Here is an 18,137-nt window from a genome sequence, read left to right on the forward strand (position 1 = left end):
ATTACATGCATTAATTATGTACTTATTGACATTATTCATTAATCGTATTATAAATATTAAAAAATTTAAAATTATATTATATCATTAATTGATATACTAATTAATATATTAAAGTTATGTTTGTTTGGATAGACATGAGTTTGAGACTGGACTAATAGTCTGATAAAATTATTAATTTGATGTTTGGTTCAACGAAGTACGAACTAATAATCTATTTAGATATAGTATCTCATAATAGATTATCCAATCCCATATAGGGGAGTGGAATATAAATTAGAGAACTAAGTTAAAGTCTGAACTATTAGTCTCTTCTTATAATCTTAATTCAATTCAAATATAAGATATGATAAACAATTTAAAGGAATTTGTAATCCTTGAACTATTAGTCATGGGAATACTAATTTAACCTAATCCAATCCGTCTAACAAACATGACCTAATTGATGCATATAACATTGTTCCTAAGGTCTTGTTTGGGATATCTTAAAAAAAGTCAAAAAGTTAAAAATCTACTATCATATTTAAATCACATCACTTCTCTATTACATCACTTCAAACCCAATCCGTATTTCATAAAAAATAAAAAATGGCTTGGTTTGGGAAGTGGGTTGGCTTTTTGGCTTTTTGGCTTTTTTGGCTATTTTAGCCTGGGCTAAAAAGCTTGGTTTGGAAAGGACTTTTTGACTTTTTAGCTTTTTTGACTTTTTTTGTGAGAGAAGAATGTAATAATTATGGGTTGGATGTGATGTTTTGTTTGTTATGGCTAAAATAGCCTATTTTGTTTTTTGTGGCTAAAATAGCCAAAAAAGCCTGAAAACTAACTTGCCAAACAGAGGCTTATTTAAATTATCCCAAACCATCCCTTAATTCCCGTCGCGTCTTTTTAACTGTCACTCTTGCCAAGGATACATTCACCTCATTTGAAAAGTTGACCATTGTGATAGGTTTTTTAAAATTTTTATTATGTTAAAATATTTATGTTTAAAAAAATGATTGAATTTTTTTAAAACTTAATATGATATTTGTGAAAAAAAAATTAAAATGATTATAAATTTAATATGATATTTTATCTTATTGATTATTTAAATTTATTTTATTTTTTTGTACATTTTAACTAAAATAAGTTAATTATTGACTTTTCAAATATCTTACATCAATCACAATTTATCATGTATTTTTATATTTTGTAATCATCCTAACACTATTAAGACACTTAACGATGTCCCAAGCCAACCAATAACTGCATGTGTACTATGTGTGTTTGAATGGATTGATTTTGATAGGAATGAAAAAAATTAGAAGAAATAGGGAGATTAAAAATAATAATAATATTAAAATTGTCAATAATATTAAAATTATTGACTCTTTAAATTTATTTTATCTTTTTGTAAATTTTAATTAAAAAAAGGTTAATTTTTGACTTTTCAAATATCCTATAACCATAATTTATCATGTGTTTTTGTATTCTTTAATCATCCTAACACTATTGAGACACGTAACGGTATTCTAAACTAACCAATAACTGCTCATTTACTAGGTGTGTTTGAATGAATTGATTTTGATACGAATGAAAAAATTAGAAGAAATAGAAAGATTAAAAATAATAATAATATTAAAATTGTTTATAAAAGATTTAGGGATTGTCTTGGTGATTTAAATCATTTTTTTTATCTTTTTTTTATTATATTGTAAAAAAATTATAAAAAATTAATAAATATATTTATTTAGATCCTTTCAAATAATTCTTTAATAAATTTTTGAATTTAGACACTATTTGACATAAAACTAAATGGGTGTGTTTGTTTTGAAGGATTATGGTGTGGGATTGGACTATTAGTCCCACCAGACTAATAGTCCATTGTTTGTTTCAATTTTTTTTTTGTTCCGGACTAATAGTCCTCTCGGACTATTAGTCTCATATTTATGGGACTATCCTATCCCATGGGAGGATGAGATTATTTCCATGGAATTGGTATTCCATGGGATTAGGTTTTGAAATGTCCATTTTATCCCAATGCTATTACTTAGCAAACAATTAGAAAAGGGTAAAATAGTCTTTTGAACATTTATAAATTATTTTTTTTTAATGTTGTTAATTTAAAATTATATATTAAATAAAAATTTAAATTATAAATTAAATTTAATTAAAAATAATAAATTAAAAATTATGGCCTTATAAATTAAATATTTTTAGTATTGTTAAAAAATTAAATTTACATATTAAATAAAATTATTTTTAGTATTGTTAATTTAAAATTATATATTAAATAAAAAGTATAAATTATAAATTAAATTTATTTAAAAATAATAAATTATAAATTATGGCCTTATATATTAAATTTTTTTTATTGTTGTTGAAAATTTAATTTATATATTAAATAAAATTATTTTTTATTGTCGTTAATTTAAAATTATATATTAAATAAAAAATATAAATTATAAATTATAAATTTAATTTAATTGAAAATAATAAATTAAAAATTATGGCCTTATAAATTAAATTTTTTTAGTGTTGTTAAATTATAAATTATAGATTACAAATTTAAAATTATATATTAAATATAAATTATAAATTATAAATTACAAGGGTAAAATAGTCTTTTGAACATTTATCCTTATCCTGTCTGTCTAACCAAACATTAGATTCACTAAAAATAGTCCAATCTAGGCATCTAATTTCATAACTAAACAAACATAGGATACAAATCCAATCCAACCAAATAGTCCGGGGGCAATATATCTCGGGACTAATAGTCCGATGGATTACAATCCCCCCTTATCCAGTCCGTCCACCCAATAAGTGTAGTTATTTAGGTTACATTACCTTTTTACTTTTCTGCATATTTTTTTTGTAAAAATTCAAAACATATATTTATTTAGATCAAATCTAAACAATCTCTTGGTATAATATACGGTACTAATCACCTTGTTTAGTTTTAATTTTTTAATTTAATTCTTTTAAAAATTGTTTTTTTTTCACTTTTTTTTTTGCTTTTAGTTTATTTTTTAAAATATTTTAAATAAAGTTTTTACTTTTTAGATTCACCTAACCTACAAATGTACCTAAAAAGTATAATATTTACAAAAATATTTTTAAAATTAATAAATACACAAAAATACTAAAATGTATTGAATTTTTATATTTTTTATACTTAGTGATTTTTTTAAAGATTTTTTCCATAAATATTATACATTTGAAGTGTATTTATGTTAAGTGTATCTAAAAAAAAAAAAAAAATTATTTCAAATATTAAAAAAATTAAGTGAAAAAAATGAGGCCTTATAATTTTTTTTTTGTATAATAAATATACAAGAATACGAATATCTATTGAATTTTTTTATTTTTATTTTTTTATTTTTAATATTTAGTGAATTTTAAAATGATATTTTTTTTATAAATATTTTATTTTTTTAAATCTATTTATGTTAAGTGTATCTAAAAACTAAAAAAAAATATTTCAAATATTAAAAAAATTAAGTGAAAAAAAAGAGGCCCTATAAAAATATATATATATTTTTTTGTATAATAAATATACAAGAATACTAATATTTACTGAATTTTTATATTTTTGGTATTTAGTAAATTTTTTAAAGATTTTTTTCTATAAATATTTTATTTTTTCGTGTATTTATGTTAAGTGTATCTAAAAACTAAAAAAAATACTTTAAATATTAAAAAATTAAGAAAATACAAAAAATAAAAAACTCAAATTTCTGAAAAACAGATTCAAAATTTTGAACCAAACAAGGTGATTAGAATTAGATCTCGTTTGGAAATTGATAATTGACTTTTTTATGAGATAAAAGAAACGGTTGTGTAATATGAACTATATAAACACGGAAAGCAAATTTATTTTTCAAACAATTTCAAGCTCTTTGTACGTTATTCTGTACAAGGATATAAAGAGGCCCTATAACGGCCATGACGGAAACAACAAAGGTTGTCATAATATGTATATATACAATTTGCCAAGAACATCTCCCAAACAGAGAAGAAGCTTATTCCTAGGTTCCTAGAACCCAAAATAATGTCAATTGATGATTTTAGTCTGCAACCGTGTATATGAAAAACTTGTGGTTCATCCTCATTTAGGTCAGTCCCCATGCCTGCACATCAAGAGAAATGCTCCTTCCATTAGTTGGAAAAGCTAATAAATCTACTACCTCTACGGCGTGTTTAAATTTATAAATTTCATATAATTTAAGCAAAGTGTTACTTTAATCCCCGTAATCTCAATTTAAATAATTTATTCTATACACTTTCAATTTTGTGACAATGTGGTCTGTCCATCACTCACTATTAGAAATTAGAATGGACAAAGACCATGTGTAAAACTAGAGAGATCAAAGTGAAATCGATGTATTATATTTATTATACCGGTAGTCCCTATAATTGTTAGTTTTTTAAAGTTCACTAAAAGTAAAGAATTCGAAAGCATCTTTTACACTGTGTTTATGCTCTATGAATGTTGAGATGAAAGGAAAAATGTACCTGAATTCCGCCATCAGATGTTCCAACCACCAAAACTTCTTCATCGGCATCAAGACTCATACATAGAATTTTAGCAGTAGTACCACTTTGAAGTGTTTCTATTTTACTGTGTTTTTTTCTGCACCAAATTTCCACAATCCCTCCCTTGCAACCCAAATATATCAGCTCAGAGCTTATAGCCATGGCCCTCACCTCCAACGTAGATGGCAACGATCCAACCATACTGTAATTCGAAGCATTCCATATCTTTTGCCACATAACAACAATCAAATATCATTTGTCATATAAACACAATACTTCGGGTAAATTAAGCTTTGCACCTAATCTCACTTTGGTTCCTCATTTTCGTACACTTTTGGTCAATTTGCAATGGGAATCATCAGCTAGTTTGGTGTTAAATTGCCTTACAAAATTTGCCATATAGCCCTATCATGAGACACTTTTTAGGAAAAAATAATATTTTTCTTTCATTTTCTCTTTTTTTCACTTTATTTTTTTTTTCTTTCTATTGTATTTTCTAAATCCACCGCCACCACCGACCAACCCTTCCTTGCTATTCCCTCACCCCTTCCCCACTACCTATGGCCATTGCCCACCTCTTTTCTGTCACTTCCAATAGTGGTGGGTCTAGAAAATACCGTAGAAAGAAAATATTGTGAAAAAATAGAAAAATAGAGAGGAGAAGAAAATTACATTTTTGCCCTAAACAATAACACATGTGACGGTCACGTGATAATTTCCAGTAGGCACTTAACACCAAACTAATGGAAGTACAATATTACAATTTGACTAAAAAATATAAGGGATTAACCGTTACAATTGGAAAATAAGGGACTGAAATGATATTTAATGTACAAAATATGATTTATCCACAAACTTATAAAATGATCAGTTAAAAGTTTTATGCAAGTTTTGGGAAATATTCAATTTTAGTTACTTAGAGCATCTCCAACGGTGTAGCAAATGTTTCACCAAATCTGAGTCGAAAATGGGTCATTTCCTTAATTTGATACTTCGCGCTCCAACGGTTCAACATCGAATCCATTTCATCAAATTTGCGTTGGTCAACCGGTTGGTTGACCGGCCGGTCGACCGGCCGGTCAACCGGTAACGGCAAAAAATTTTTTTTTTTTTTTTTTTTTTTTACTTGTTTGAACCTTTTTTTTTGAATTTTTTGAACTTTTGGTGGTCGACCGGGTGGTCAACCGGCCGGTCGACCGGGTGGTCGACCACCTAGGCAAATTTTTTTTTTTTTTTTTTTTTGAATGGTTTGAACCTTTTTGTGAACTGTCTGAACTTTCTCCGGGGCGACCGGTTGGTCAACCGGATGGTCGACCCGTTCCTCTCATCCCAACGGTTAGGAACAGTGCTTTGGTGAAATGCTTCGCCTGCACTCAGTTTGATACCATTTTTGCTGAATTCTGGATTTGATATCGATTTGGTGAAACCGTTGGAGCTTAAAAAAGTGACTTTTTCACCAAATTTTAAATTTGATGCCAGGTTTGGTTCACCGTTGGAGATGGTCTTAGAATGGACACATCATCATCTAATATGTAGAAGAAAATTTTTTTTTAAAAAAAACTAAAATCCGGGAGGTCATCAAATTTTGTAAAGAAGCAGTACCTTTATAGCTGCTCCATCTAAGGAAGAGCTGGCCGAATATATTAGCCCATCATGAACATGCAGTGCATAGATGGGACTTGCTTTCGCTAGATATTTCCTGGATCCAGTTTGAATTGTACTGAGAGTTCCGGTGTCTAAACCAATTTCCTGAAAGATTGTGAAAGTCAAAATAAATAAAATTTTGCCACTGATCAAAAGAAAAGAAGGAAGTGAAGAAACACGAAAGGAGGCAATGGATGTAAAGATAGAGAGATTTTGGTACCTGAATAGTATTGTCCTGGCATCCACAGTATAATTTCCCTTGTACAAGGGCTAAACACTTTGCATATTTGTTTGGATTCAACAATTTGGATCCTCCACTCCATGACTGCACCTGATACAAGAATAGGAAGGTACATAAATCAGTTGCCTATCGCCACAACTACTTTTGGAATTAACCTTAACTGAAAGATGTGTGATTTATTAAGCTTCTATCTGTTTGCACCCATTTTTGCTGGTTCATATCGACAAGTGGACCAGTTGGGATACGACATGTGGCAAAATCAAGTAAGGGTTCAGCGGTTGTTTAAGGGGTAAGCAAGTTGAGAGGATGAGAATGTGCATTAAACAGTGAAGATGATAGAGCAGTTTTTGGCCAATTCATGGGCTTAGTGGGTGACTTGCAGAGGGAAACATGAACAAGTTGGGGATTTTTCTCTGTCAAAGGAAGGTTGAAAGGACCTAGGGACACGTGTCAACTCAAAGGAAGTGAAGATCGACAGGTGGAAGTGAAGGCTTAATGTGGTTTGAGGATTTGGAAGTGAGGGAGCAGTTGTAGCTGTTATACAGTAGCAGTTGCAGATTGAGGAGATCTTGAGGTCATCGGAAAGAAGAGCTATAAAGACCGAAAAGTTTGCAAAGAGAGGGGACATCAACAAATCATCAGACTTATCATATTTTTTTTTTCTTTTTATCTTTAGGAGTAGTCTACCTTAAGTCTTAGGAGTAGATTATCTTAACTTAAGAATAGTTTTCTCTGTAATTTGCGACTTGTAATTTTTGTAAACTTAGATAATTTCATCTGGAGTTGTCTTTGTTTGTTTGGATACTTCACTCTTTCGATTGTTAATTGTTCCAAAGAAGTCCTTCTACTTTCAAGGCATTTGGAACCTTTATACAATCGTCTGGTTTCCTGTTTAAATTATTGCTTGATTACTGTCGATCAAGGCCTAGCATAATTTTTACTAACACTATCTCTCTCCCTCTTCTCTCATCGCAACTCGCTGCCCTTTCTCCACTGCCACCATTCCCTTTTTCTTTGTGAACCTTAAGATTACAATCAACAACAAATTGGGAGCTAGGGATTTGTGTGACATTCGTAGAGGGATTTGCAAAGGGGAGATCTAGGGTTTGTAGCGTAAAGGGTTTGTTGCATACTCTCAATAGTCGGGAAGGGTGAGGGTAGGTAGCAGGCTGGAGGTGGTTGGGGGGGGGAAGGGGGGGGTTAAAAATTCAGTGTCACGGTGATACCAATGTTGTGGTATCACCAACAAACAATAAAGGAGGTTTCTAGACATAACTACCTTGCAAGAAGTTATTGAATGGTTATACTGATGACATGGTATCACCATTACATTCAAATTTTTTTCGTGGTGGGGTTGGAGGAAGGTTGGGGAGAGGGTGGCGATGGTGGTGACAGTGGTAAGGTCTTGTCGGGGTGTGGGTAGGGTGATGGTGGTGGTGATGGTTGACGGGAAATGGCTGGTTGTAGAGGGAGGGACGTGAGAGGAAGGAGAGGGGAGAAAGGAAAAGAGAAAGAGGGGCAAAGCAATAAAAATCATGCTTTTGCAATTAGTTTTCAACTTTTTACCCCTACATAAGAAGCACAGCCACAGATACGGTGATTTCACAAAAATGAGGACACAGTGGGGATATGGCAATAAAAAAAAGTATTTTTTATGTATTTTTATTTCACCACAATCAATCAAAAGTAACAAAAAATAACATTAATTCAATATAAAAAATAAAATAAAATAAATAATTAATTAGTAAAGCAACACGCCACTAATATGGCACCTATTTTGGAGTGTTGGTGCTTTATAGACCCCTACTATAGTTATTTTTACTCTCCATGTTTATGAAATTGTTTTGTGAAGTTTCCATTTTTTCTCCTGCTTTTTTCTTTCTTCTTTTTATTTTTTATTTTTTTATTTCCCCTTTAAAAAAACCATATGCAAGATGAAAACAGTGTTGACCACTAGTACTTCAGCAGCAAGTTCATGATGAATGACTTCATTGGCCTCTTGGGGTTGAGGAAGTCAGAACACAATAATAAAAAGAGCAAATAGGATCTTGGGAGTTCAAGATGTACGCACCCTTACCACAATCAAAATGAAGTGATGGTCAAACCATCCCCCATAGTGTGATTTAAAAGGCTTTAATGTTGAAAAAAAATGCAATGTACCCCAAAAGTGAGGTGTACAGGACTTAATGTTAGTGTGATGGGACCACATCTAAAATGAATTTCGTAATAATTTTTCAAGGTATGTAGCATTGTTAAATGTAGAAATAAAATGTTTAGAAAATTGGATGGAAGCTTTATGACAGACCTTGATGCCAGCTCCTTGTGGAGTGAAGAACAAAATGCTTTTGTCAACTAGTAGATTAATTAATAAAACGACACGCCATTGCTATGGCATCTATTTTGGAGTGTCATTGCTTCATAGACCCCTACTATAGTTATTTTTACTCTCCATGTTTATGCAATTGTTTTGTGAAGTTTCCATTTTTTTTCTCCTTTTTTCTTTCTTCTTCTTCTTCTTTCTTTCTTTCTTTCTTTCTTTCTTTTTTTTTTTTTTTTTTTTTTTTTTTTTTTTTTTTGTAATTTCCCCTTTAAAAAAACCATATGCAAGATGAAAACAGTGTTGACCATTAGTACTTCAGCAGCAAGTTCATGATGAATGACTTCATTGGCCCCTTGGGGATAATTTGGTGATTCCCTTGACAATTGAATGATTGAGGAAGTCAGAACAAAATAATAAAAAGAGCAAGTAGGATTTTGGGAGTTCAAGATGTATGCACCCTTACCACCATCAAAATAAAATGATGGTCAAACCATCCTCCATAGTGTGATTTAAAAGGCTTAAACGTTGAAGAAAAATGCAACGTACCCCAAAAGTGAGGTGTACAATGTGGATTTAATGTTAATGTGATGGGACCACATCTAAAATGAATTTCACAGTAATTTTTCAAGGTATGTGACATTGTTAAATGTAGAAATAAAATGTTTAGAAAATTGGATGGAAGCTTTATGACACACCTTGATGCCAGCTCCTTGTGGAATGAAGCACAAAATGCTTTTATCAACTAGTAGATTATTGACTTGATCCTTCACTTCATGAACTTGTGTGCAATGAATTACTTCAATGTTGATAGACCAGACCTAGTTGCATGAACAAGAAACTTTTAAGGAATGCAAATTAAACCAATCTGAATTAGAAAAAAGATTATGACATACCCTTACAGTCCTGTCAAGTGAACCACTGTATAGCTTATCTTGTGTCTGTAGAATTGCCAAGCTAGTAACTGCCTTGGTATGCAATTGAGTTTCTTGAATAAGAGGTATAATGCAACCTCTACCAGTCCACACCTTCAGGATTTTTAGTAGGGGAAAACAATTAAAAATTTGGCAGCAGATTGAAATTCACCGGCTTATTTGTTTAGTAACCTTATATCTTGATGGGTATTAAGTATTAACATTACCTCTTCATGTAAATCTGTTTGAATTCAACTAAAACAATAACATGCCTTATATTAGAGGCATATATGGTTCCAAATACAATCTCAGTGTTAAGATACATCAACAAAAACCATATGCAGTTGGTGACTCCGAGCCGACATCTCTCTATGAGAAACCAGTTCTTTGCAAGTGGAGAAATGCACAGGTCTTCAACAAAAATTTTACAATCTATTTGGAAACAGTGGCGCATATGCGTCCATGCTTGCTACCTACTTAACCACTTGCTCATGTATTAGCGCATGCACACATCAATTGCTTGCACTATGGATAACACCATTCAACACCAAAAAATTAGGATAGCTTCTAGCTAGATTGGCTATTTCCGATGAACAAAATCTCTGGAGTCTGTTCTTTTGGGGGTTTGGATTGGTAGGATGAAAAGGCATGAAATCAATTAGTCACTTGGTTAATTTAATAATTGCCATCATCTTCTATAGGATCAATTCCGATGATTGTGGTTATTTCACTAAGTTATAGTGTAGTAGTGAGACTTCCAATCACCAAATGTATATACAAAGCCATCTACATGGGGAATGCATAGACCAACAACTGAATTGTTTATATACATGTGTTATACTTGTATTCAGTTCTTTAAATCACGAGATATATATAAATACATGCACTGTCTATAAAATACATTTAGAATTCTAGGATCCACACATAAGCCACTATATTTAAAAAACTGAAACCATGGAAAGTACGATCCATGAAAAATACTAGTTGTGTTTGGATCTAGTATTGGGGGAGGGATTTATGGAGGAAAAGGAAACGAGGGAAATGAAAACGAAATATAAGCTAAAATTTTGTCACTTTTCCCTTTTCTCCACAAATTCCTCTCCAAATTCAAGACCCAAACACAGCCTAACAGATTGGCTCATTTACCTTTATCGTTCCATCTGAATGGCCAGAAAATATCTTGTTTTTGAAGCAAACTACTGACAGCACTTTTCCATTTACATTGCAATCTTCTTGAACTAATTCTTTATGATTCCACAGGTCCTGGTGCCAAAGAACAGAATATTGCCTGAAGCTAATTCCAATTTTCCGAGATAAGACAGAATAGAATAAAGTAGAAGAAACTTACAGCACTGGAGTCATTCCCTTCTGAGAAAACTTTCAGCATATCAAATGCCATTGTAGAGGATTTCTTGAGCTCTCTCAGACCCGTTAAGATATCCTTCCGGTGGGAAGTAATTTCACCCATCCCCTCTGCAAGACACAATGCCAAGTACAAGAACTACATTCTTTTCACAAAATAGATTCCCAAGAAAGATGTAGGCAGACAAACATAATTATGACCAAATAGACTCAAAATGTACAATCTGTTTAAGCTTATCAACATGTGCCGTAAGGGCACACGTTAACAAAATCTATATATATATATATATATATTATGCAGATATCACTTTGATTGTATAGAAGCAGTGATTGCCATAATTGTTTTCTTTTCACATTTTTTCCCCCTTCTAATGAACATCTTACATACTGATTTTGCTCCTTCAGAATAGATACTTTAGCCCATTTCTACAATTATTTTCGTTTTTGGATATAACTCAAGTTTTGCAATAACTATCTTGCAATAAAATTATGGAGCAAACTTTTTACTAATTCCATAAATTGTTACGCACCAGCATCACGGATGAAGCTATTCAGAGCGAGCATGGAAAGGACTTTATCTTCTTTGTCCTTTGCAGACTTGAATAGTGATAAAAAGCGCTTGAGCAAGCATACACGAGCTGTTCCTCGTACGCCTGTGTCTGGAAGGACATTGAGCATTTGTAAAAGCCACGTGGCTGACACAAAGCATGCTGAACATAACTCTGCATATCTACTCTTTAAGCCTACTGCTAAAGCCTCAAACACCAGACCAGATTCATGGCTGACAAGAGCAAATGCCATCTTTCTTTCCCACTCCTCAGCAGCCTTCTCTTCCTCCTATAGATAGAATTTAAAATTTTAAGTAAGTCATTCCTAATAAACTACAAACTAAATTGTCAACTGCTCACAATAAGGTGTGGATCCCATCACAAGAGTATGGAGCTCACCCCACATTGTGAGTAATTGGTAATTTAGTTTGTAGTTTATTAGGGATCACATTTTTTATTTTATGTTTGAAAAAGACATGTAGTTTAGCAAATATAAACAACAAAAATGTAACAATAAACAATAGGGCATAACTATTTTAGCTTGCTTTAACTATGGGATGTCGTCAGTTTTCCCTCCTTAACGAAAAATTGCTACAATTTACCCCCTTGATCTTTGATTTGTTTCAATCTCATCTTTTTATTTTCTTATGAAAGAGGACGGAAATGACATGTGAGCTGCCCGTACCAATTTATGACCATAATACTCATTAGAGAACTGATTTATTTACATGTGAGAGATATGTATATATCTTCTCCTCTCCTATGAAGAAATGTGAGAAAATATATGCACATATGGGAAAATCTATACATCCGTCTCACATATATGTATGTAAAGCACCTACTAAATGAATATTTTCTTGTAAAATTGGTATGTACAGCTCCTATGCCACTTTTTCATTCTCTTTTCATAATGACGTGTTAGCAAAAGTTTGAGATTGAAACAAATCAGAAGATTACAAGGGCAAAATGTAGTAATTTTTAGTTGAAGGGGGTAAATTAACAACGGCCCATAGTTGACAGGGTAAAGTGTAATTTGCCCTAAACATTAAGAGAAACAAAAAATAAGGTATCTATGAAGATTACAAAGATTATAACAATAAACAAATGAGCGAACCAAATTTCCTGGAATGTCTCCTGATATGTTCCTAAACTGCTCCTTTCTCGTTAAAGATTTGTAACTTTTGTCAAGTCCTGCACGTTTAAGGAGAAAGATCCGGGCAACGGGCTTTCCAGAAGAAGAGAACCGCCCTTGGAGGGCCAAAATTGTCTCAGCAGCTGCTATTTGAGTGGCAGGGAAGTCTGAATTTCTTAGGCATGAAATAAGGGTATCTATTGCCTCTTCTCGGTATATGCTCATCTTCCTTGGCTCCTCCTACAAAATGAAAAAGTACTAATTAAAATACTGTTAGAAGCCATTTTATCAGAGAGAGAGAGAGAGAGAGAGAGAACGGAACAAAATTTCGTTTCTTTTCCATTGCAACAGTTGAAATGTTCCCGTTTTCTAGAAAACAAAAATGAAACATTAATGAATTACTGAAATTCCAGTGTTTCTACTGAAACATGCTGAAACGCACCAAAACACTACGAAACAATTAGTTGTTTCTAAACATTTAAAATGTTTTCTATTCCCTTTTTTCCCCTTTCCCTTATGTTTCTGAAACATTTCAGAAATGTTTCTATTTCCAAGCTAACCAAAACAACATATGGAAAAGAAATTTTGATCACTGGGGAGGGAGAGAAAATTTCAAACCAATATGTCAAGCTGGAGGAGGAGGCCAGCTACGATAGGACATTGATCCTGGAGGGCTGTCTGTAGATACATGAGGAGTGTGTGCATTGTACTATAAGTTCCTTCATCCTTTATGATATGGAGGATCTGCTCATTAAACGTTGTTCTGAAAAAAAAAATGGCATTGTTAATTGAGTCTAAAATTATTGAAGATATACAAATATGAATAGCCATAGATGAGGATGGAAAAACACTGAGCCAAAAAAAAAGTACCTATTCAGCTTAACTAATTCAGAAAAAAATCGAACTATCTCAAAGCGCTCACTATCATTTGCACCCATGAAGCTCTCCAGAACAGGGCCCAACTCAGCCTTATCAGCAATGTCATTCCTGCACTTGCCTTCCGTTAACATGCACCTCAATAAGATACCAACCGCAGTGATCCTTTCCTCTACCCAATCGGATTTCAAGCTCGTGACAAAACTTTCAATTGCCTTTGTCGTAATAGCCCTCCTCACAATTTCACTAATTTCCTGAGCACTTTCAAGTATTTGCCCCAACAAAATCACTGCTGCTGTTTTTGGCTTCATACACATTTTGAGCGTATCATCTTCTTCATTTCTAATTACTATCAAAAGGGTCTCCACCATTTCCATCTCAATGAGGCTCGTGGAGGAGGGTCTTAGCAAGTAAATCAACACAACAGATTCAAACAAACCCTTCTTGAAAAGATCAACGACACATTCCACATCAGAATCCACTGTGGTTAGTGTCTGGATCACAGTGTGGTCTCTTGATCCAAGCTCGGACAAGAGGAAAACTGTCGCGGTCAAGACTTGGAGATCCACAGAATTGAGAAGGATCTCCACAAACCCATTAATAACCGGAGGTTTCGAGAGCATAGTTTGAATCTCGACTTCCATTTTTGATTCCTGCCAGAACCGCTCAATTTGTAGCACCGCCATTTCTGACTCTTTTAAAATTTCTGACATACAAAGGTTTGTAATGGCTTGTCGCAGCTCACTAACTGTACCATCAATGTTAGGAGAAATCAAATGCGTCATTGAGTTCAAAAATGGCTCTCTTTCTGCTTGTGAGTTTTCAGTTTTGACGGGAACTGAATTGGGATTCTGTTCTTGCCAACTCGCTATGAGACGTTTAAGTACATAATTTGTTTTAGGCAGTTGAGTGCTGGGAAGCTTTTGGCGTGTAATTGGGCACGTACAATTTCCCCTATCAAGCCATTCTTGGATTGCTTCACGCTCGTAAGTCTGACCAGTCTCTAGAGTCACAGGATCATGAAATACGTGACTAGTTATGGGACATACAAAGTCTTTAGGCGGTGTGCGTTTTCCTCCACTTGGTGGGTTATCAATTTCAGCCATGAGAAGAACCAGAGAACTGATATCAAGAAAAATCCAAATATAACACAGCACAGAAGACAATGTAATGTTGATCTGCGGAAATGGGCTGCTTTGGATTTTGGGACTGGTTCTGTCTAGATTCAAGCAATGCCAATTTTTCATTCTTTTCTATAAGCCATATTGACAACTCATTCACTAAAATAAATTGCATAGTTTTATCAGTCCATGACTGTTTCTACTTTCTAGTTAATATCGATTACCTCTGTTTCGGCTTTAGAATCCAAAGAAGAATTATTAATCCAATGATCATCAGAAGAAGACTCAAGTTCAGAATCAGAATCATCGTTTGGCAATGTTCTGATTTCCTCGAAGATCTCTGGCTTGAAATTGTCAAACTGAATTCAGAGAAGCTGTTGGTTGACCTGAAAGTCATTATTCTTTCTGGTAAACAAAAGATTGAAGATAGGCAAATCAGTACAATATTACAGCACATAAAAGTATAAGAGAGAAGTTGAGAAGAAAAATGTCACGGATGAGAAAAGGCCAAATAGCAGATTAAGGATTCTTGTCTTCAAGGAGTTTTTGTATAATTGAATAAATCCAGTAAACATATCAGTAAATGTTTAGCTCACGGAAAATAAAAATTACAATTAGGATTTGCTTAAAGGTTATACATTTATTTTAATGTGTACAGCGGTATAATTTATCTTTGGTAGAGAAACACAAAAAGAAATGAATCATATACACAAAATTTAAATAAATTTTATTTGGATGATTAACAATTCATATATTTCTTGTATGGGAAGCAAATATTCTTTGTGTCTGTACCTTGAGACCATGCTCTGTGCTACACCGAATGGTGTCGTACGGCCTGAAAACACAACAACAGTGAGGTACCAGCGGGTGTGTCACCGGAAAACTCATCTGACGGTCAAGTTAGTAACTTTTGAAAGAAGAAGGAAAGTAAGGAGAGTTTAGTGTAAGGAATTGCAGACCTTTTGCATGGAGGCCTTGCTCGCCTTTTCTGGGACGCGTGGATGCACTATCCTCTCTTTGTCTTACACGCAAGGTTTCGAAAAGCAGTTACGGTCGCCGTAACGGTTGTGGTGATGCGGTTGCGGTTGCGAGATGCAAAGGCCATAGCATAATGGTTGCTGTATGAGCAAGAAATAATGTTCTCGTATAATCCCGTTGATCAAGTCTGCGCTTCTCCAAACGTCGTTGCTTTACTCCCTGAAAACACAAACGTGAGCTAGCCGAGGGTGTGTGCCGGATACCTCTTCGATGCCTAAGTCAGCAAAATAGACAAATAGACAAAAGCTCTGTGTATTCGAGAATCAAAGTTGTGTTACCTTTACATAGGTTATGTTGTGAGCTTTTATAGGTTCCACATAGCACAATCCTAGTAGAACTCTTATTCCTCCAAGTAGAATCCTCCTAGGAATCACACTCCTGAAAGATAATGCTTATCCTTCAACACCCCCCTCACTGCGTAAACCAAGTGAGATGGTTTTACCACGGTTGGATGACAGGATGACCGAGCTAACACTTACCCTTTGACATACTCAATTCGGTGATTCTGTACACAGTGCCTAGCTCGGTCCCCGTCTAAGTACACCTCAGTTCTAGTTGTTCGAACCGAGCTAACTGCAGCAATCCCTCATTGGGCTAACAAGGATGAGGTCTATCACGCAAGGCCCAAGCTCCTCAATCCATAGCTCGGCCCGAACTTCGCCTGGGTCAAGCTTGCTAGCTCTAAGACCGAGCTACGTCAAACCTTACCCCGGTCCATTGTGCGGCCCAACTTACAAAGAAGCCCTTAGCTCGGCTCAATTATAAATTACCCTCTCAATTGTCCCTTAATTCCATTTGCGTAGCATGAATGGGATTATTTGTCACCAGCCGAGCTAAAAACTTTAGCCTTTCAACCGAGCTAAAACGCCGTCGGGCTACCGAACAGTTCGATCAAAAAAATGTCTTCTCAGTCGCTGCAAAACTGAATCGCTTTCTATTCCACGGACACGTGGCTGAGCCCCATTGGTCAAGCACAGCTGTCCCAGTCGTCTTCGTACTTCACGTATTTTGAACAGTCCTGCCTTTTCCATACGCCTTAAACAAAAACCCTATGTTTTGAATACACCATTTCTACTATTCATCATTTTCTCTCTCTCTCTGAGCCTTCATTTTTCTAAACACAGTGCCTGCGAAGCTCTTCCTTGCGATCTCAATCTTCATCCTCTCGTCTTCAAACTGTAAGTAACTCAACACCACTTCCTTTTTGTTTGTTTAGTTTCTGTAGTATGTAGCATACTATTCGCATGTTTCTTAAAACACACTACTTTGGTTTCCATTTTTCTAGGAAAAAACCATGTAATAGAACCTCTGTATTCATGAATAATCTGAAGAACGATGCGTTTGATCCAAAATAGAAGTCCAACCGAGCTAGGAACCTATTTGTACTTAAGCTGTGCACCTAGCTGAACTAGATTAAGTTCCAATAGGACTTACCTTCTGTTTCATTTAGCCGAACTAAGAGACTGTATTAGGTGTGTGCATTACCGAACTAGAAAGCCTTAACCAATGACCGGACTATCACTTGGGACCAAACCAGCTCTCTGATTTAGTCAAAACTGAACCAAGAATGCCACACCCTAAGCTTCAACTGGGCTAGGAACCTGTCGTTCCGCTTAACCGAGCTGAAGTCCTTCGTCTCAATCGAGCTAAGAACAGACTGTATAGTACGTAGCCGAGCTAGGACTCCATTTATTTTGCCTTTGTTTCTTTTAGCACGGTCCAACGATCTGTGCTTAACACTTTTTCTTTTCACTTTGCAGACTGACTAGGTTGGCCAGGCACACCTTTGCACGCTCAACCTAGATACTGAAGGTCATCTCAACACTGAGCTAAATTATACATAATTTAAGTCCACATGGGGAAGTATAGATTCTTAGTAAACTCTCCAGGGGCTATGGCCGAGTTCCGAAGGGACTACAGCATCCCTGATGATGTTCACCTTAGTTTAGTCGAACTAGATACCACTCCTTGGGGTAAACCGGGCTTCGTTCCCTTCACCCTCTTTTCTATTGTAGAAACCGGACTCCGATTCCCTGTACAGCCTTTTCTTTGTGAATTCCTCAAACAAACAAGACTTTGCCCTACCCAACTTAGCACCAATTCATACAAAATAATAAACGGCATCGCTGAGCTAAATCGCCGGCTTGGCCTTAACCTCAGTTTAGCCGAACTATTCCACCAATGCTCCATTGGCCAGAATGAAGATGGCTGGGTATATTACCTAAGAATAAGATGCCGCCGAGAAAAGATAATAAAGAACACCCCAGACAAAGATGTAAATGACGACGATTTTTTCTAGGTTTCTGGTAACTTTGAGGACCAGGAAGCCCAAATACCAGGAGACCGCATCAACTGGAACAAAAGAGTAGCTGGTATAATTACCTCGGCTTAGTTTTCTGCTTTCTTTACTCTATCTATAAGTTTGGCACGTT

At 34.4% G+C, this 18,137-nt stretch overlaps 1 protein-coding gene across 1 annotated transcript; it reads right to left on the reverse strand.

Moving 5' to 3' along the window:
* Positions 1-3,831: 3,831 nt before the first annotated feature.
* LOC114290359 (putative E3 ubiquitin-protein ligase LIN-1) lies at positions 3,832-17,151 on the reverse strand. The gene is given in 15 exon segments (XM_082872313.1): positions 3,832-4,106; positions 4,492-4,737; positions 6,115-6,261; positions 6,377-6,487; positions 9,413-9,535; positions 9,611-9,742; positions 10,775-10,891; positions 10,977-11,101; positions 11,521-11,827; positions 12,653-12,910; positions 13,289-13,433; positions 13,541-14,671; positions 14,718-14,794; positions 14,871-15,026; positions 17,140-17,151. Coding segments are annotated over 15 exon segments (3,105 nt in total). The 3' UTR covers positions 3,832-4,088.
* Between the last annotated feature and the right edge of the window lie 986 nt (positions 17,152-18,137).

The sequence above is a fragment of the Camellia sinensis genome, chromosome 5 (assembly GCF_055761805.1).
Source record: "Camellia sinensis isolate YWXY chromosome 5, ASM5576180v1, whole genome shotgun sequence".
NCBI classification, from domain to species: Eukaryota; Viridiplantae; Streptophyta; class Magnoliopsida; order Ericales; family Theaceae; genus Camellia; species Camellia sinensis.